General features: G+C 38.0%; 1 protein-coding gene across 2 annotated transcripts in view; it reads right to left on the bottom strand.

Annotated features, from left to right (window-relative positions):
- Window positions 1-14,396, bottom strand: part of GABBR2 (gamma-aminobutyric acid type B receptor subunit 2) — a 418,186-nt gene that overhangs the window by 186,220 nt on the left and 217,570 nt on the right. For both annotated transcript variants that reach the window (XM_060774637.2, XM_060774638.2), the window contains exon 8: window positions 12,861-12,921. In XM_060774637.2, coding sequence (XP_060630620.2) covers window positions 12,861-12,921 — 61 coding nt within the window. The remainder of the gene's footprint in view (window positions 1-12,860; window positions 12,922-14,396) is intronic.

The raw sequence follows: 14,396 nt of genomic DNA, 5'->3' as shown, positions 1-14,396 counted from the left end.
CACCTACCTACTAGGACACCTTTGCATTCTAAATGGGAATGCTTGTTTTCCCAGGTCATGGGTCTGAAAAAGGGGCAAAACAATTGGCATAATTAGGTATCCAGAGAGAGTTCTTGTGACTCTGGTTGCCAAAGGAGTCTACCTTGACCATCTTTTCAAAATGGCCATGGAAGCAGAAAGAGAGCAAGGGCTGGGTTGTTGTAGGTTTTTCTGGGCTATATGGCAATGTTCTGGAGGCAGTTTTTCTCCTGATGTTTCACCTGCATCTATGGCAAGCATCCTCAGAGGTAGTGAGGTCTGTTGGAAGTAGGAAAAATGGGTTTATATATCTGTGGAATGACCAGGGTGAGACAAAGGACTTTTGTCTGCTGGGGCTAGGTGTGAATGTTTCAGCTGATCACCTTGATTAGCATTCAATGGCTTGGAAGTGCCTGGGGGGAATCTTTTGTTGAGAGTGATTTTATGTGCCTGTTTGTTTCCCCTCTGTTGTTTTGCTGTTGTAATTTTTGAGTTTTTTAATGCTGGTAGCCAGATTTTGTTCATTTTCATGGTCTCTTCCTTTCTGTTGAAATTGTCCACATGCTTGTGGATTTCAATGGCATCTCTGTGTAGTCTGACATGGTGGTTGTGAGAGTGGTCCAGCCACCATGTCAGACTACACAGAGAAGCCAGGTAGTGAGGTCTGTTTCCTACTTCCAACAGACCTCACTACCTCTGAGGATGCTTGCCATAGATGCAGGCGAAACGTCAGGAGAAAAATTGCCTCCAGAACATAGCCCGGAAAAACCTACAACAACCCTGTGATTCCGGCCATGAAAGCCTTCGACAATACATAGAGCAAGGGCTGTTACCCATTTCTTCCTTCACAGGAAAGTGAACAGATTGTCCTGTCCAGTGTCTCAAGATTTGTTTTCAGAAGCCCAGGCAAGTGAGCTGCTCTACTTTGTTTCAAAATCTAAATCTAATGATGGCAATGAATGTAGATACTTTTAAGGTAGAAGATTCAAATTCATTGAGGTTTATCCTATTAGTGGCTACTGGACATGATAGAACTATACTTCTATAGGATAAAGGAGGGCATGGCTGAGGCATTATATACACAACTAAAAGACAGATATGCCTCTAAGGAAGCATCCCACACTTAATTTCAGGCGACTGGTATTTTCCCTACCAAATGTATTCAATTTCCAGGGGTTCTATCAAAGTATATAATGTAACAAAGCCTCTGGAAACTGAATTTTTTTTCTTTTGTCGTGTCAGGAGCGACCTGAGAAGCTGCAAGTTGCTTCTGGTGTGAGAGAATCGGCCATCTGCAAGGACATTGCCCAGGGGACGCCCGGATGATTTGATGTTTTATCATCCTTGTGGGAGGCTTCTTTCATGTCCCCGCATGAGGAGCTGGAGCTGATAGAGGGAGCTCATCCACCTCTCCCCGGATTCGAACCTGCGACCTGTCGGTCTTTAGTCCTGCCAACACAGGGGTTTAACCCATTGTGCCACTGGGGGCTCCTGGAAGCTGAATAAAAAAACAAATATAGGAGCAATCAAAACACTGGCTTCCTTCTGACCATCTTAGATCTAAATATCCCAGTAACAGATTTTTTTTTAAATTTGGACATTGTCCAAATATCTCCTCCTTTGAGTTCACGCACTATCCTTTCATCAAATTTCAATGAAAACTGAACTCAATGATGAAAAACTTTGATCCAACTCCTTTGATTTCAGTAGAGTAGGTTTTAACACATGTTCCAGTTTCCTAATGAAAATCCTAAAATTTACAAGTGCTTTTATTCCTTTAGGCCAGTGCCCTTCCGTTATTAGAATGCTCTGATTGTACTTTTCCTTTTTAATACAGCAATGGGAATTGTTTTGCTCAACTCTCCTTTTTCTCTAAACACTGACTTCTGAGTTCTTAATAAAAACCCAATAATACAGTTATTGTCAAGATAAAACTGATAAGGAGTTTCAGAAGATGGAGGTTTCTACAAGCACCTCTTCCCAGGTGGCACTGAACTACTGAAAAAAGAATGAATCTCTGGTGATCCTGAAGTGTTAATGAATTTACTGGTTCCAGCTATTTCTACATGAATTGCTCTCTGGTCAGATGCCTGAGAGGAAGAAAGAAATTAAATTGATAGAGACAAGTCTTGCTTCAGCTTTGTCACGGCTACAAATATGTTGACTGGAGAAAAGCTATTGTAATATAATTGGAAATCATTTGAGGCTGTGGCGTTTTAACAAATTGTCACAATATGTTGTTGACTATTAAGCAGTGCTAATGCCTATCAGTGATATTCTGATAGGAGGGCTCTTTCCTGATCTGGGAAATGGCACTGGGTGGTTTAATGCTTGGTGGATTCAATACTGAAAACTTTTGGCTTGTCTAATGACTTTAACGTCAATAATGTCCTCAGCATGAAAGAGGGAAAGCGCTTTGCTCCCTTCAAGTGAAGGAAGAGGCAAAGTAGTCCCGGCCAGACTCATTACACATTCCCGCTTGCTTCACTTCCTCATCTGGTTGGTGGATCACACAGAAGTTGATTGGTAACATATAATAAAAGTTGCCCCTAGTCTTGTCTTGTGATTTCACTGGTGGGAGGGCAAAAAGTATTTTGCTCTCCTTCTTGGCATTTTAGCATTGGGCTCAGCCATGGAAACCCACTTGGTGACTTTGGGCAAGTCACACACTTTCTCAGCCTCAAAAGAAGACTAGGGGAAGCTCCCTCTGAACAAATGCTTCCAACTTTTTACATTTGCCAAGTTCCCTTTCATCTTCTGTTTAGCTTATGTTCGCTGAGATTTGGGCGGGGGGGGGGAGGATTGGCATAGGGAGGATGGTGCTAAAGAGCTGGAAAAGCACTGAATTTTAGTGCCAGGGTACAGCAAAGTATCTGTAATAAAAATGCAATAAAAAATTCTGCTACCTGCCTGGCTGTAGCTCTGTGTGCCTGATTACAACAGATAAGTAAAGAGCCTCCAAGCATACATGAACAGCAAAACAGAGAGAAATCAAAAGGAAGGGAGCAGATAAATCTGTTTCACCAGCTGATCCCAGTCTAGATCTGTAAAAAGGATAGATCTGAGTTTTCATCCTGAGTTTTATCATTTTATCTTGTACACGTGGCCGGCTCATTGTGATTGTGATTTATTTGTCACTGTACTTTTGCACTGTTTTATTGTATTCTTATGTTTTATTTATTTTATTGCAATGTTTTTTCTGTGTTTTTTTTTATTCTGTTCTGGGCCTGGTCTCATGTTAGCTGACCTGAGTCCCCTTTGGGGCAATGGTGGCGGGGTATAAATAAAGTTTATTCTTATTCTTATTATCTCCATGAAAATGAAAATAATAACAAAAGGGAAATCTAGTGAAAGGAAAAACTAACCTTATATGCTTTTTTGCAGAACATTCTGGTGGTCTCTAAAAAGTTCCAAGTATTTTTTTTCACTTATGAAGGGATTACTCAATCTATTATTATTATTATTATTATTATTATTATTATTATTATTATTATTAAACTTTATTTGTACCCCGCTAGCATCTCCCGAAGGACTCGATGCAGTTTACAAAGGCCAAGGCCTTGACACAACAAATACAACTCAAAGCAAATCAAAAACATAAAGCAATAACAGCAAAACATTACACCATAACACAATAAAAACTAGGACCGGGCCAAGTAATGGGTACATATTAAAAAGTGCTGGGTGTGACAAGTGGTATGTTGGATTTCAGGGCAAGTGCAATGTGCAGAGAATCTTAAAACTCTAATAAAGTGCTTCTGGAACATAATGCTGGAGTTTTCCTATTCTGGAAAGGCACATCAGAATAGCCAGGTCTTCAAGCTCTTCCTAAAGACTGCCAACGTGGGGGCTAGTCTGATGTCTTTGGGGAGGGTGTTCCAAAGTCGGGGGGCAACCACAGAAAAGGCCCTAGTTGTTTTATTTGACATTACATATTGTTAGTTTTGAACAAAAAGCTAGCTGAGGTATGCGGATTTGTTCTTTTGGATTGATCTAGGAATCTATCCCTGTTATTTCCATTTATTTCTGTCTCTGGTACTAAACTTTCTATTAAAGAAGTAATGGCCAGGAACACATTACTTTGTGACGTATACATGATAACCAGATGTGGGTTTTATAATAACTGTGAATATGTGCATATCAGTGGCAGAATTTTACAGATCTCTTCACACATTTTTTTCTTTATATGATTCGAAGAAGTAAGTAAGAAACTGCCCAAAGCAAATAACTCCTATACCATGAAGGGCTCAGTCAGGAGAGAAAGCTCCTAGTTATGAAGAAATATTTCTTAGTAGCCACGGGACCAATTATGACAGATACTATATGCTTAAAAGTACTAAGACAAAAGCAGGAACAAGTGAAACATCTTCAAGACATTCCAAACAGATCTCCACATTTTGCAGACAACAATACTAAATGAAGGGTTTTTTGAGTTTCAACATACACAGTTTGGAATTAGTCTTTGATCACTATTGGTTAGTTTGTATTGCTGTAATTGCATTTTGAGAGGCTAATCCTGTGTAATTCTGAAAGAAGACAATATAAGCTTTGTATAAATGGTTGTTCTCTGCTCGGACTGATATCTGGCAATCTCTCCAATGTCATGTCATTTTAAATAAAGACATGTTTCACTCCACTATGCTTTTACATATCAAACTCTAAATTGACATATCTTCTATAATATAAACAGCTATTTATGGAAGACCTGAAAGCCCTACATGTTGTTGCAGTCTGTGAAAGTAAAGAAAGACTTGGCCACTTTCTCACTATAAGGCCACTATGATCACCCACGCTTTTCAACACTATTATTTCTGCTTCAGTTTATAAAGTTGTTCATTTGTCATAGCCAAAAAGGCAACATTCATTAAGAAAGATTTATTTGTTCATTACTGTTAAGATCCTTCTGTATTGCCTCCCAGGTCACAAAGGCTCCCAAATTGATGAAGAAATTAAAACAATACAAAGATAATCAGCATATCGATACATGTATTGACAACAACGAAAGAAGCCAGATTGTGGGGTGAAGTCCAAGGTCTTCTCACACCAGCCAGGCTTCTGCTTCTTATTAATAATATGTTATAGCAATGTTTGTTTTAACTTGTATTGCAAGCCACACGAGGAGGCAGGTGGAATATAAACAAACAAATAAAATCCAGGATTTTAATTTATGTATCTACAAATGAAATAGTTCAGAGTGCAGTTAAGTGTTCATGTAATGCAAAATATGGTATGTGTGCTTTATGCATAATTTTGAAAGTAGCAACTATCAATTATGCTGACTTTTGGTATACGATGCCAGCAAGGCGGGGGGAAAGGGACAGCAAAGACCAGCTGACTCCTCCGGTCATAATAGTGTCTGTGGTTCCTTGAACAGTGCTGACATGCAATGTAGCAGAAGTAAGAACTGTCCGGTATAGTGCTGACTCCTGCAGGATAGCCAGAGGAGGTAGGATGTGGATTTGTTCAGATCGACAACATGCATTTAGAGAAGGCTAGAGTTTTGCCTAGTGTACAGAGCCTAAAGCCAAGTCCATGGATAAATTTGGTCTGACATCCCATTTAAAGCATGGCTCTGTTCCAGCTGGAGGTTTCCGCTGAGTAAACCCCAACACAGAGCACTTTCTGTTAAAACAGAGAATTGAAGAACATTTAGGCTTGTAAGGGTTCTGAGTTACAACTGCTTTCACCATTAACTATATATATAAACTGAAGCCTTTGTTATAGAAACATTTTTATAAATACAGATACAACTGAGGAAAACCTTGCCACCTAAAAATATGATGCAGGTGCCAAGTTCATTTCCCCCGATTTCTTTGAGTAACAAGTCATACACCAGAGATGCTAAAGAACCAGTGGAAAGAGGTGAAAGAGGACATACAACTTCAAGTGTCTGCTAAATCATCATAATATTAGAGCTCGTACAGAGTTCCTGGATTTAGGTACCTTTGTAGATGTGCCCTAAGTAAATGGTCATACTCTAATTGTCACGAAAATGTAATTGCAGATTTCATCAATGTGGATTTAGTAAGATATGTAAGTATGAATGAGTTGAATAGAAGGATGTATGATGGAGTTAATAATTTTGGAGACACCAATTCTAAAAGACCAAGGCCTGCAATGACTAATTACCAGCTTGCTGGACTGTAATTAAAAGTTGCTAATAAGAACTGAAAAGTAAACTACGATAAGAACTGGGACAGTGATAACAGAAATGTTTACAATGTTAAGAAGGAAGTCAACATAAAATCAACACCAATCAAGAAGAATCAACATCTGGCCAGGAAACTGAGATGGAACCAGGATGGAAGACGTCTATCTTTAATTTACAACTTTGGGGTTACATCAGCAGAATATTCCTATAAAAGACTTAATCTAATGATGCTCAAATTGTGACAGACCTGGGAGTGTGGTTCACCCGCCATGCTCTGCTCCATGGGAAGGAGAGAGATGGTGTATTTGGAGAGTGGCAGATTTGCAAGGCAGCAGTCTTGTCATGTTGGGGCTCCTTTCTCCAGGGAAGAGGAAGAAGTGCGCTTTTGGAGTCTTAGATTTTGTACAGGGAGTCAAGTTCTGCTGTATGGAAAACAGATCTGGTCCTTGGCATTGTTCTTAGGGAAGAAGTTTGGCATTTTGAAGTTATGGCATTATGGAAGTTTCGGAACTATGCACTGGCAGGCTGTAGGGCAGCAGGGTTTGGCCTAACAGGTGCTTCTCCAAGGAGGGAGAAAGATATATGGTAATATTTGGATGCATGAGGATGAATGCATGTACATGTGCATGAATGCTGAGTAAAAATGAAATTCCCCTTTTGGTTGTTTAAATTGTAAATCCAATGTAGTTGCATAGAATCTATATGTCTGTATGTCTAATGTCATTCTTTGTGTAAAAGTTTTTAATCTGATATACCCTCTCACGCTGGAAATTGCAATAAAAAGAACCTATGCTTTAAATTTATTGAAAAGTTATTCATGACAAATTGGCGACAAGGATGGGATATTCTTTTCCAGTGTGGGAAAGTTATTCATAATACAATCATGAAGAAAATAAACAAAGATTGTAATAGTAATTTGCATTTATTAATCAATAGGAAGTGTAAAACATATTTACTCTTCAATATAGTTTCTGAATTGATTATCCCAGTCTGAATTCTGGAATTAAATCAATGCTGAAGGTCCAATTTAACCTACAAATTAAGTTAAAATAAATTTCATTAAGCAATCTCTTCTTGTTAGAAGATCACTAACTGAATTCTAAACTTAATTGATTTTAATTAATTAGTTCCTATGACTAGTTACAGCCATAGCATCCTATAAACATCCACATGCTCTTGTTACTGTGCTCACAACTCCACAGATTTCTCTTTTACCTAATCTGGACGTCATATTTACCATGTGTTCTTAATTCATACTTCACAGGTCTTCCTTTCATGCAATTAGCCCATAATACTACAGGAATGACCTACAGGATTGAACTAGTATACAAACTAAATCAACAGGATTTGTACATATGCAACTGAAAGGGAGACCATGTTTCTTTTTATTCTAAGCTGCAAACACTAATAAAGTGTGATATGTGTATTCAGATGGGATTAGTTTCACCAAAGAGAAAATTCAAGACCAACTTGTTTTGGGCTTGAGATGTTAAATTCTGAAAGCTGGATATATTAGGATAGACTTTTTTCCCTCCTCAATGTTTGAATGAGGAATTATTGAATGGACTAGTCTGCAAATGATTTCCTTCTTACAGCCAGACCTCATGCTATTTGTTAGTGCTAGACAATGTTAGCCTGCTGTCACACCACACTGTCACAACCTTGCTTCAAATGTCACATTAGCAAAGTCAGACAAGAACTGCTTTGTATTAGAACATTTTTATGCTGACCTTTTGAGCAACCCAAATGACAGGAAAAGCTTTCCCTCCCCACAGCTGTGCACAGGGTGTCCATATTTTCACAATGAAAAGCAGCAAACCTTGATTCGGAAATGCTACATAAAATCTACACAATTCTCGCTCACTGGAAACTAAAATCAAGCAAATTAGACTGCAATTCTACACACCTCTGAGAGCAAGCTCCATGGAGATCAATCGTGTTTATTTCTCAGCAGAGACACAGGAGGTTGGTGTTAAAGTTTTCAGAATTTGGTCATGGTCTTTCAATTCAGGACAATACTTTTAATTTCTATTTTAAGTTATGTGATCTGTCTCTGACATGGTGTAGAGTTTCAGTAAAAAACCTCGGGGGTGGGATGTCAGAAAAACCTAATCCCACTTGTTACTTTGGATGAGCACATATGGGTTGAAATATTCCACTTGTTCACCCATAGTTGCAAACAATCTACTCCCCCCTATTGTTTGCTAAGTGCACTTATGTAAGTTCCCACAGCAGATTCCTTGAGTGGGGCATTTTGTGCTGGCTAGAAGCTGCCTCTGAGATTTCCATGATTAATCCATACTTCAGAGACCATTATTTCCCCAAATAAAACAGCAGGCAGAACCTAACTGAACCAAATCTCATTCTGGTAGAAACAAATTTTCTGGAAACCTACTGAACAATTCTGTAAGCTGTTCCATCTGTCCCCCCTTTGCATTTGTATTAACATATTTATTCATTTGTACCTATTTTATCAAAACAGCTTGATTGAACTTGTTATATATGCTAATCCATGAATAGTCCATCTCTGATGGCATTTTCATTCCTTGGTATTGAACAATCAACAGTGTAATAGATTGAGAACCACCGGCATTCTCTATAACATATTTCCCTTGACTCTTAGTATTTGTCTTTTGCCTGAGTTATGTTTTTGCGGTGCTCACTTATTTGGCTTAAGCACTTCTACCTTTTTACTAGATTTTAGCTATTATGTAATAGTAGAAGAACACAGTAAAATGAGTATTTTCCTGCATTTTATTATATTTGAAAAAGTAGTTGACTTCAGGCATTTGCTTTGTAGAAATAAATGAGAGCTGAAAAAGAGAAAAAAATGCTAATAAAAGTGAGGTGGATCACATGAAATCAAATCAAGCCTCTCCAAATTGCCTCTACGCAACAATTCAGTCTGTTCTCTTTACTTCCAAAATATTGCTAGGAGTTATTCAAGAAAGTGAAAAGGAAAACCGCAATTAAGATTGTTTTGTTCATGCATGTTTTACTGTGTTCGTGACTACAGCATCAAGAACAGCTTGCATGTCTGTGTTAGGTATTATAGACTGAATGCTACAAGCCAAATTTCAATATCATTTTGATCACAATGCTCTCAAGGAGAAATGATTCACAGGTTAACCTGGCAGTCATGTGTAGAGAAGGCAATAAAGGTTCCTGTGTGTAAGAAGCCACGCTAATTATTCTCTATGCACTGTAAGTAGAATCTTCTCAAGACTCTACAAATTCTTTTGGGTTTTAACTCACACTAATTAGAGCCCATTCACGATATACCAATACATCAGGTTTGAGCCCAGGAGTAAAAACCAACTCTTAAAAAAATGAATGTAGCTGTCCATAGTATGTAATGAAGGAGAATTAATTTTTGGCAGTTGTTTTAACATGGTGGGGATAGAACTAGCAGACAAGCTCATTTAACCATACAAAAATGGCTTCAGAAATTTTCACTGAGAATGCAAAGTCTAAACTTCAGTTTATTGCAGCTGCATATAATGTAGATGTAATGGCAACTTCATAGCAAAAAACCTTTAGAAACAGACAACCTACAGCAGAGATGTGGCAGGCAGGCTGGGAATATAATGCAGTTCAGGCTGTACTATATAGCAGTGGCGATCTAGTCTCTTGTCATCTGACACTTACACTTTCCCCTTACAATAGTTCATACCCATGTTTCTTTTTCTGACACTCCAACAAAAAAAGCTTTTCAGATGTCACTATAAGGAATAACTTGTCATTGAATAGCAAACAACAAGGATTTATAACAGACTATGGCATACCAGAAAGTCCATGGACAAAACAGCAAGGACACATTTTCCTACAATCTTTAAACCTGATCTATTTCCAAAATCACCTATTAACAAGAATTCGTGTTTTGGTGTGTGGTTAATTTCCACCTGGACACTAGCGCAGAAACTCTTAATTCCCTGTTAGTTGGAACATAAACTTGGGTTATAGTTATATTGATAGGTTTTCCCTGAAGTCTTGTTCTGTATCAAACAATGTATTAATGCTTCAACCAATTGTCATATGCATTTACCCTGACAGAACCTACATCTAACAAGCATCTATACCAGTAGTTCTCAACCTGGGGTCCCCAGATGTTTTTGGCCTTCAACTCCCAGAAATCCGAACAGCTGGTAAACTGGCTGGGATTTCTGGGAGCTGTAGGCCAGAAACATCTGGGGACCCCAGGTTGAGAACCACTGATCTACACAAAAAATGGTAAATTCCAACAGTTTAAAACAGGATGTAAGCAGGAAAGAACAGAGCATGCAAAAATACAACATGAAGTGCAGTGACACAGGTGCAACATAAGCTAGGAACTGCATATTCACCGGTAAGAAGGCATTATAGAAGATCAGTCATGTTAAAAAAGTAAGGACCCCTTAGGGGTAATCAACCCCACTCAGGCTAGAAAAAAGCATCCCCAGTCCAGTAAACTGTGATGTCTGCAATCAGTCTGGCCTTGATTTTATTTGCTGCCAGGGTTAAGAGAGAAACCTTATAAGTGATTGTGGAGTTGGAATCAGATAAAAGGTAGAAGATCTTTTCTGCAACTGTGTTCAATTGTAGATACCATAGAATAGGCCCTAAGAATTTATTTCTTGGTATAGAGCAGGGATCTTCAAACTTTTTAAACAGAGGGCCAGGTCACAGTCCCTCAAACTGTTGGAGGGCCAGATTATAATTTGAAAAAAACATGAATTAATTCGTATGCACACTGCACATATCTTATTTGTAGTGCAAACAACACTTTAAAACAATACAATAATTAAAATGAAGAACAATTTTAACAAATATAAACTTATTAGTATTTCAGTAGGAAGTGCGGGCCTGCTTTTGGCTGATGTGATAGGATTGTTGTTGTGCGCTTTCAAGTCGTTTCAGACTAAGGTTGACCCTGAGTGAGGGCTGGGTAAATGACCTTAAAGGGCCATATCCGGCCCTCAGGCCTTCGTTTGAGGACCCCTGGTATAGAGTATAGGGAGCTGGTGAACAAATAGTGGGGCAGATCCTCAATTTCTGAGGCCCCGCAAACACACAACAGGTGCAACATAAGCTAGGAACTGCATATTCACCAGTAAGAAGGCATTATAGAAGATCAGTCATGTTAAAAAAGTAAAAAAGTCAAAAGTGTGCCCGAGTATCTACCATCAAACACTGCTGAGGGCATATTCTGGAATTGTAGTGCTGTAAAAGCTTGTCTGTGCTTAGAGAATGTAAGGTTGGTAAGGTACATGGCCCTTTCAAGGTCAAATTTGTACAATTTGAGCCACGTTGAAAATTTGGATCTGCTAATAACTTGTCTGTCCATTTGAAAGCCTTGATTATAAATGTATTCATGCAGCTTCTCTCTTGAGTTCAAGATCGAAGGCTTATGAGACAGGTTGGGGTATACTTCCAGCAATTCCTGATGTTTTGAGTTCCAGTGTTTGCATTCTTGTAGATATTCAAAGTATAGCTTTGGGAAAACCTTAGCTGAGGAATTCTTTATGATTTTCTGGTAGTTTTATAGGGAGAAGTGAATGAGGGATCTTATGGAGGGTAGACCAACCTCTGCCCTAACCAAGACCGCTGGAGTGCCTGGTGGGAGTCTCAGCAGGTTCTTGAGGAATGTGACCTGGAGATCATCCCATCCCCAGACTGTGGTGCTGTACAGAATCTGGGCAATAACTTTGTTCTGGAATATTTTCAGAGCTGGGGCAACCAGATGGCCCCCTGAAGTGTTACAAAATCCAAGGATTCCTCCAATGGATTTTAGCGCCGCTGCTCTACTGTGTTCTATATGGGGTTTCCATGATAGATTCCCTGTAAAATATATTCCCAGGTACTTACATTCCCTGCATTGTACAATCTGATGGCCACCAATGGACCATGTGGACTGTGAGTGTCTTTTTCCAAACACCACCATCTTTGTTTTATTATAACTGATTATCAGCTTTTCTCTGAAATCTTGTTCATATAATTTGGTAAGACTTTGGGTTATATCATTTGACAAAAATAAATTGACAATCACTACTATTTGAACTGTTTCTTATAATAACACAGCTCAAGCAGAAAGATACTAGAACATTGACTGACGAAGTGTAAGACATGAGAAACCTCCCTGTGAAGGAGAGATTAAGGTCCATATCTGCTCCTTTTCTGTGTGCCAGTTTCCTGCAAACTATTGTACTGTTTTTGTAATTCATCATCAGTGCATGCATCTTTAATTAAATTTCAAAAAGCAATTTTTATTTTTTAAAAAACTGAAACAGTCAATTAATTTTTTACTAGAACAGCTATTCCTATTTTGTAAGGTCTAAATATTGCTTACCTTAGTTATAAGAGGTGGGAAATAAGGATTCGGCACATTGTATTTCTCTCTTTAATAAAGTTTATCAATCTTTGCAAATACTTAGATCACATATATCACACCATTTTAAAAAAAAGACAAAACAAAATACCATAATGTTACAGCCAAGTTTTTCACAAAATGCATCTGCACCCCACCCAAAATAAATAAAATAAAAATGGAAAGTCTATTATTTCTGGGCTCTTTGCCATGTTTTGTTACCACTTTTTCAGTGAAATTCCTTTCATGCCACAATACCATGCGAGACATCTATTAGAGAAATGCCACATGTTTAGCTATTTACTATCATAATATAAAGGTACGAATAATGAAATATCCACCACCTACCTTGGAACTGCGTGAATTTGATGGTCCCCATTCTCTCTCCATTTCTGAACATAACTTGACCCTAAATAAAGTAAATAAATACCTTATAATAAGTTTTATGATATCATTATGATGCTTCAGTTTAAATAAAATTAAATATATAATTCAAACTTTTCTCATTAACTAAAATATATTTGGAGATTGAAGTAAATTTAGACTTACAGAACTCATTTTACAATGTCACCCAATACTTGTTCTGTGCAAGGTACAATTGGCAAAGATATATATATTTACAGTTACGGACAGAAATTATTCTTATTTTCATTCACTTCCAATCCTATCTCTGGAAAGTTACATCTTTCTCTACACTTCCAATGTTAACATGTAAATAAAATACATTCTTAGAGAGTTCAAACTAATTAACATTCACATTCTTTGAATAAATTCTTACAAATAATTTGTAATTATTTGCTGTCAAGGAACTAAGAAAAGTATGACTTGTACACTATTACACTAAAAGCACCCAGGACACACAGGCTTCTTCAATATAAACCATAAATACAAGACATTCAGTGAGGTGCAGATCAGTGTGAGGGAGTTTTCTTTGAATTCTGGCTAGGCAAAGCAGACAGCCAGGCTAAGTCAATTAGAGGAAGAAGTAAGAAAATTCCACATATACTTGGCTCAACTGAAAGTGATATACATGCACATACACACTATTCAGATCCTAACTTCCTTTGTGTATGTGTCCACATCTAAGGCCTGGGACTTTCTGTCTCCCTCTTCCCTCTGTACCCATCAGTGTGCATTAAACTCTGATTTCATGGGTTGGAATCCTTGAGAATGCTATAAACTTGTGTTTTTTAAAAACCATCTGATGTGGTAGACTACCAAGATCCCTTCCCCAATGTATCACAGACTGGCACTATACGTTTGCCCATTTACTATCATTTTTTATTTCTTTTCTGAAATAATAATAATAATAATTATTATTATTATTATTATTATTATTATTATTATTATTATTTACTTCACTTGTATACTGCTTTTCTCACCCTAGTGGATTTCCAACATAATTATGGAAAACTTTAATGCCTCACATACAGAAACTGAACATGACAATAGCATACAATTATCCATTAAATCATAAAACAAAACATCATTTAACATTAAAACATGGAATTAAAATCATATCAATATACCCTAAACCTTAAAATCACACAATTCAACAATCATAGTCCAAACTGTTCCAAATATCATATATATTGCACATAATCCCTGCTTACTGCCCAAAGGCTTGGTCCCACAGCCAAGTTTTACTTTCCTTCTGAAGGCCAGTAGGGAGGGCACTGATCTAATTCCATTGGGGAGGGAGTTCCATAGCCAAGGAGCCACCACTGAGAAGACCCTGTCTCTTGTCTCCACCAATTGCACTTGCGAGGAAGGTGGAACCAAGAACATGGCCTCCCCAGATGATCTTAATCTTTGAGATGATTCATAGAGGGAAATCCTCCAGGACCAGCAGCCAGTGGCTCATGGACTGGCAAAGGTCCACAA

This window comes from Anolis sagrei, chromosome 4 (assembly GCF_037176765.1).
Source record: "Anolis sagrei isolate rAnoSag1 chromosome 4, rAnoSag1.mat, whole genome shotgun sequence".
Lineage (NCBI taxonomy): Eukaryota > Metazoa > Chordata > Lepidosauria > Squamata > Dactyloidae > Anolis > Anolis sagrei.
The sequence above is the reverse complement of the archived record's forward strand: the minus strand, read 5'-3'. Positions and strand labels throughout refer to the sequence as shown.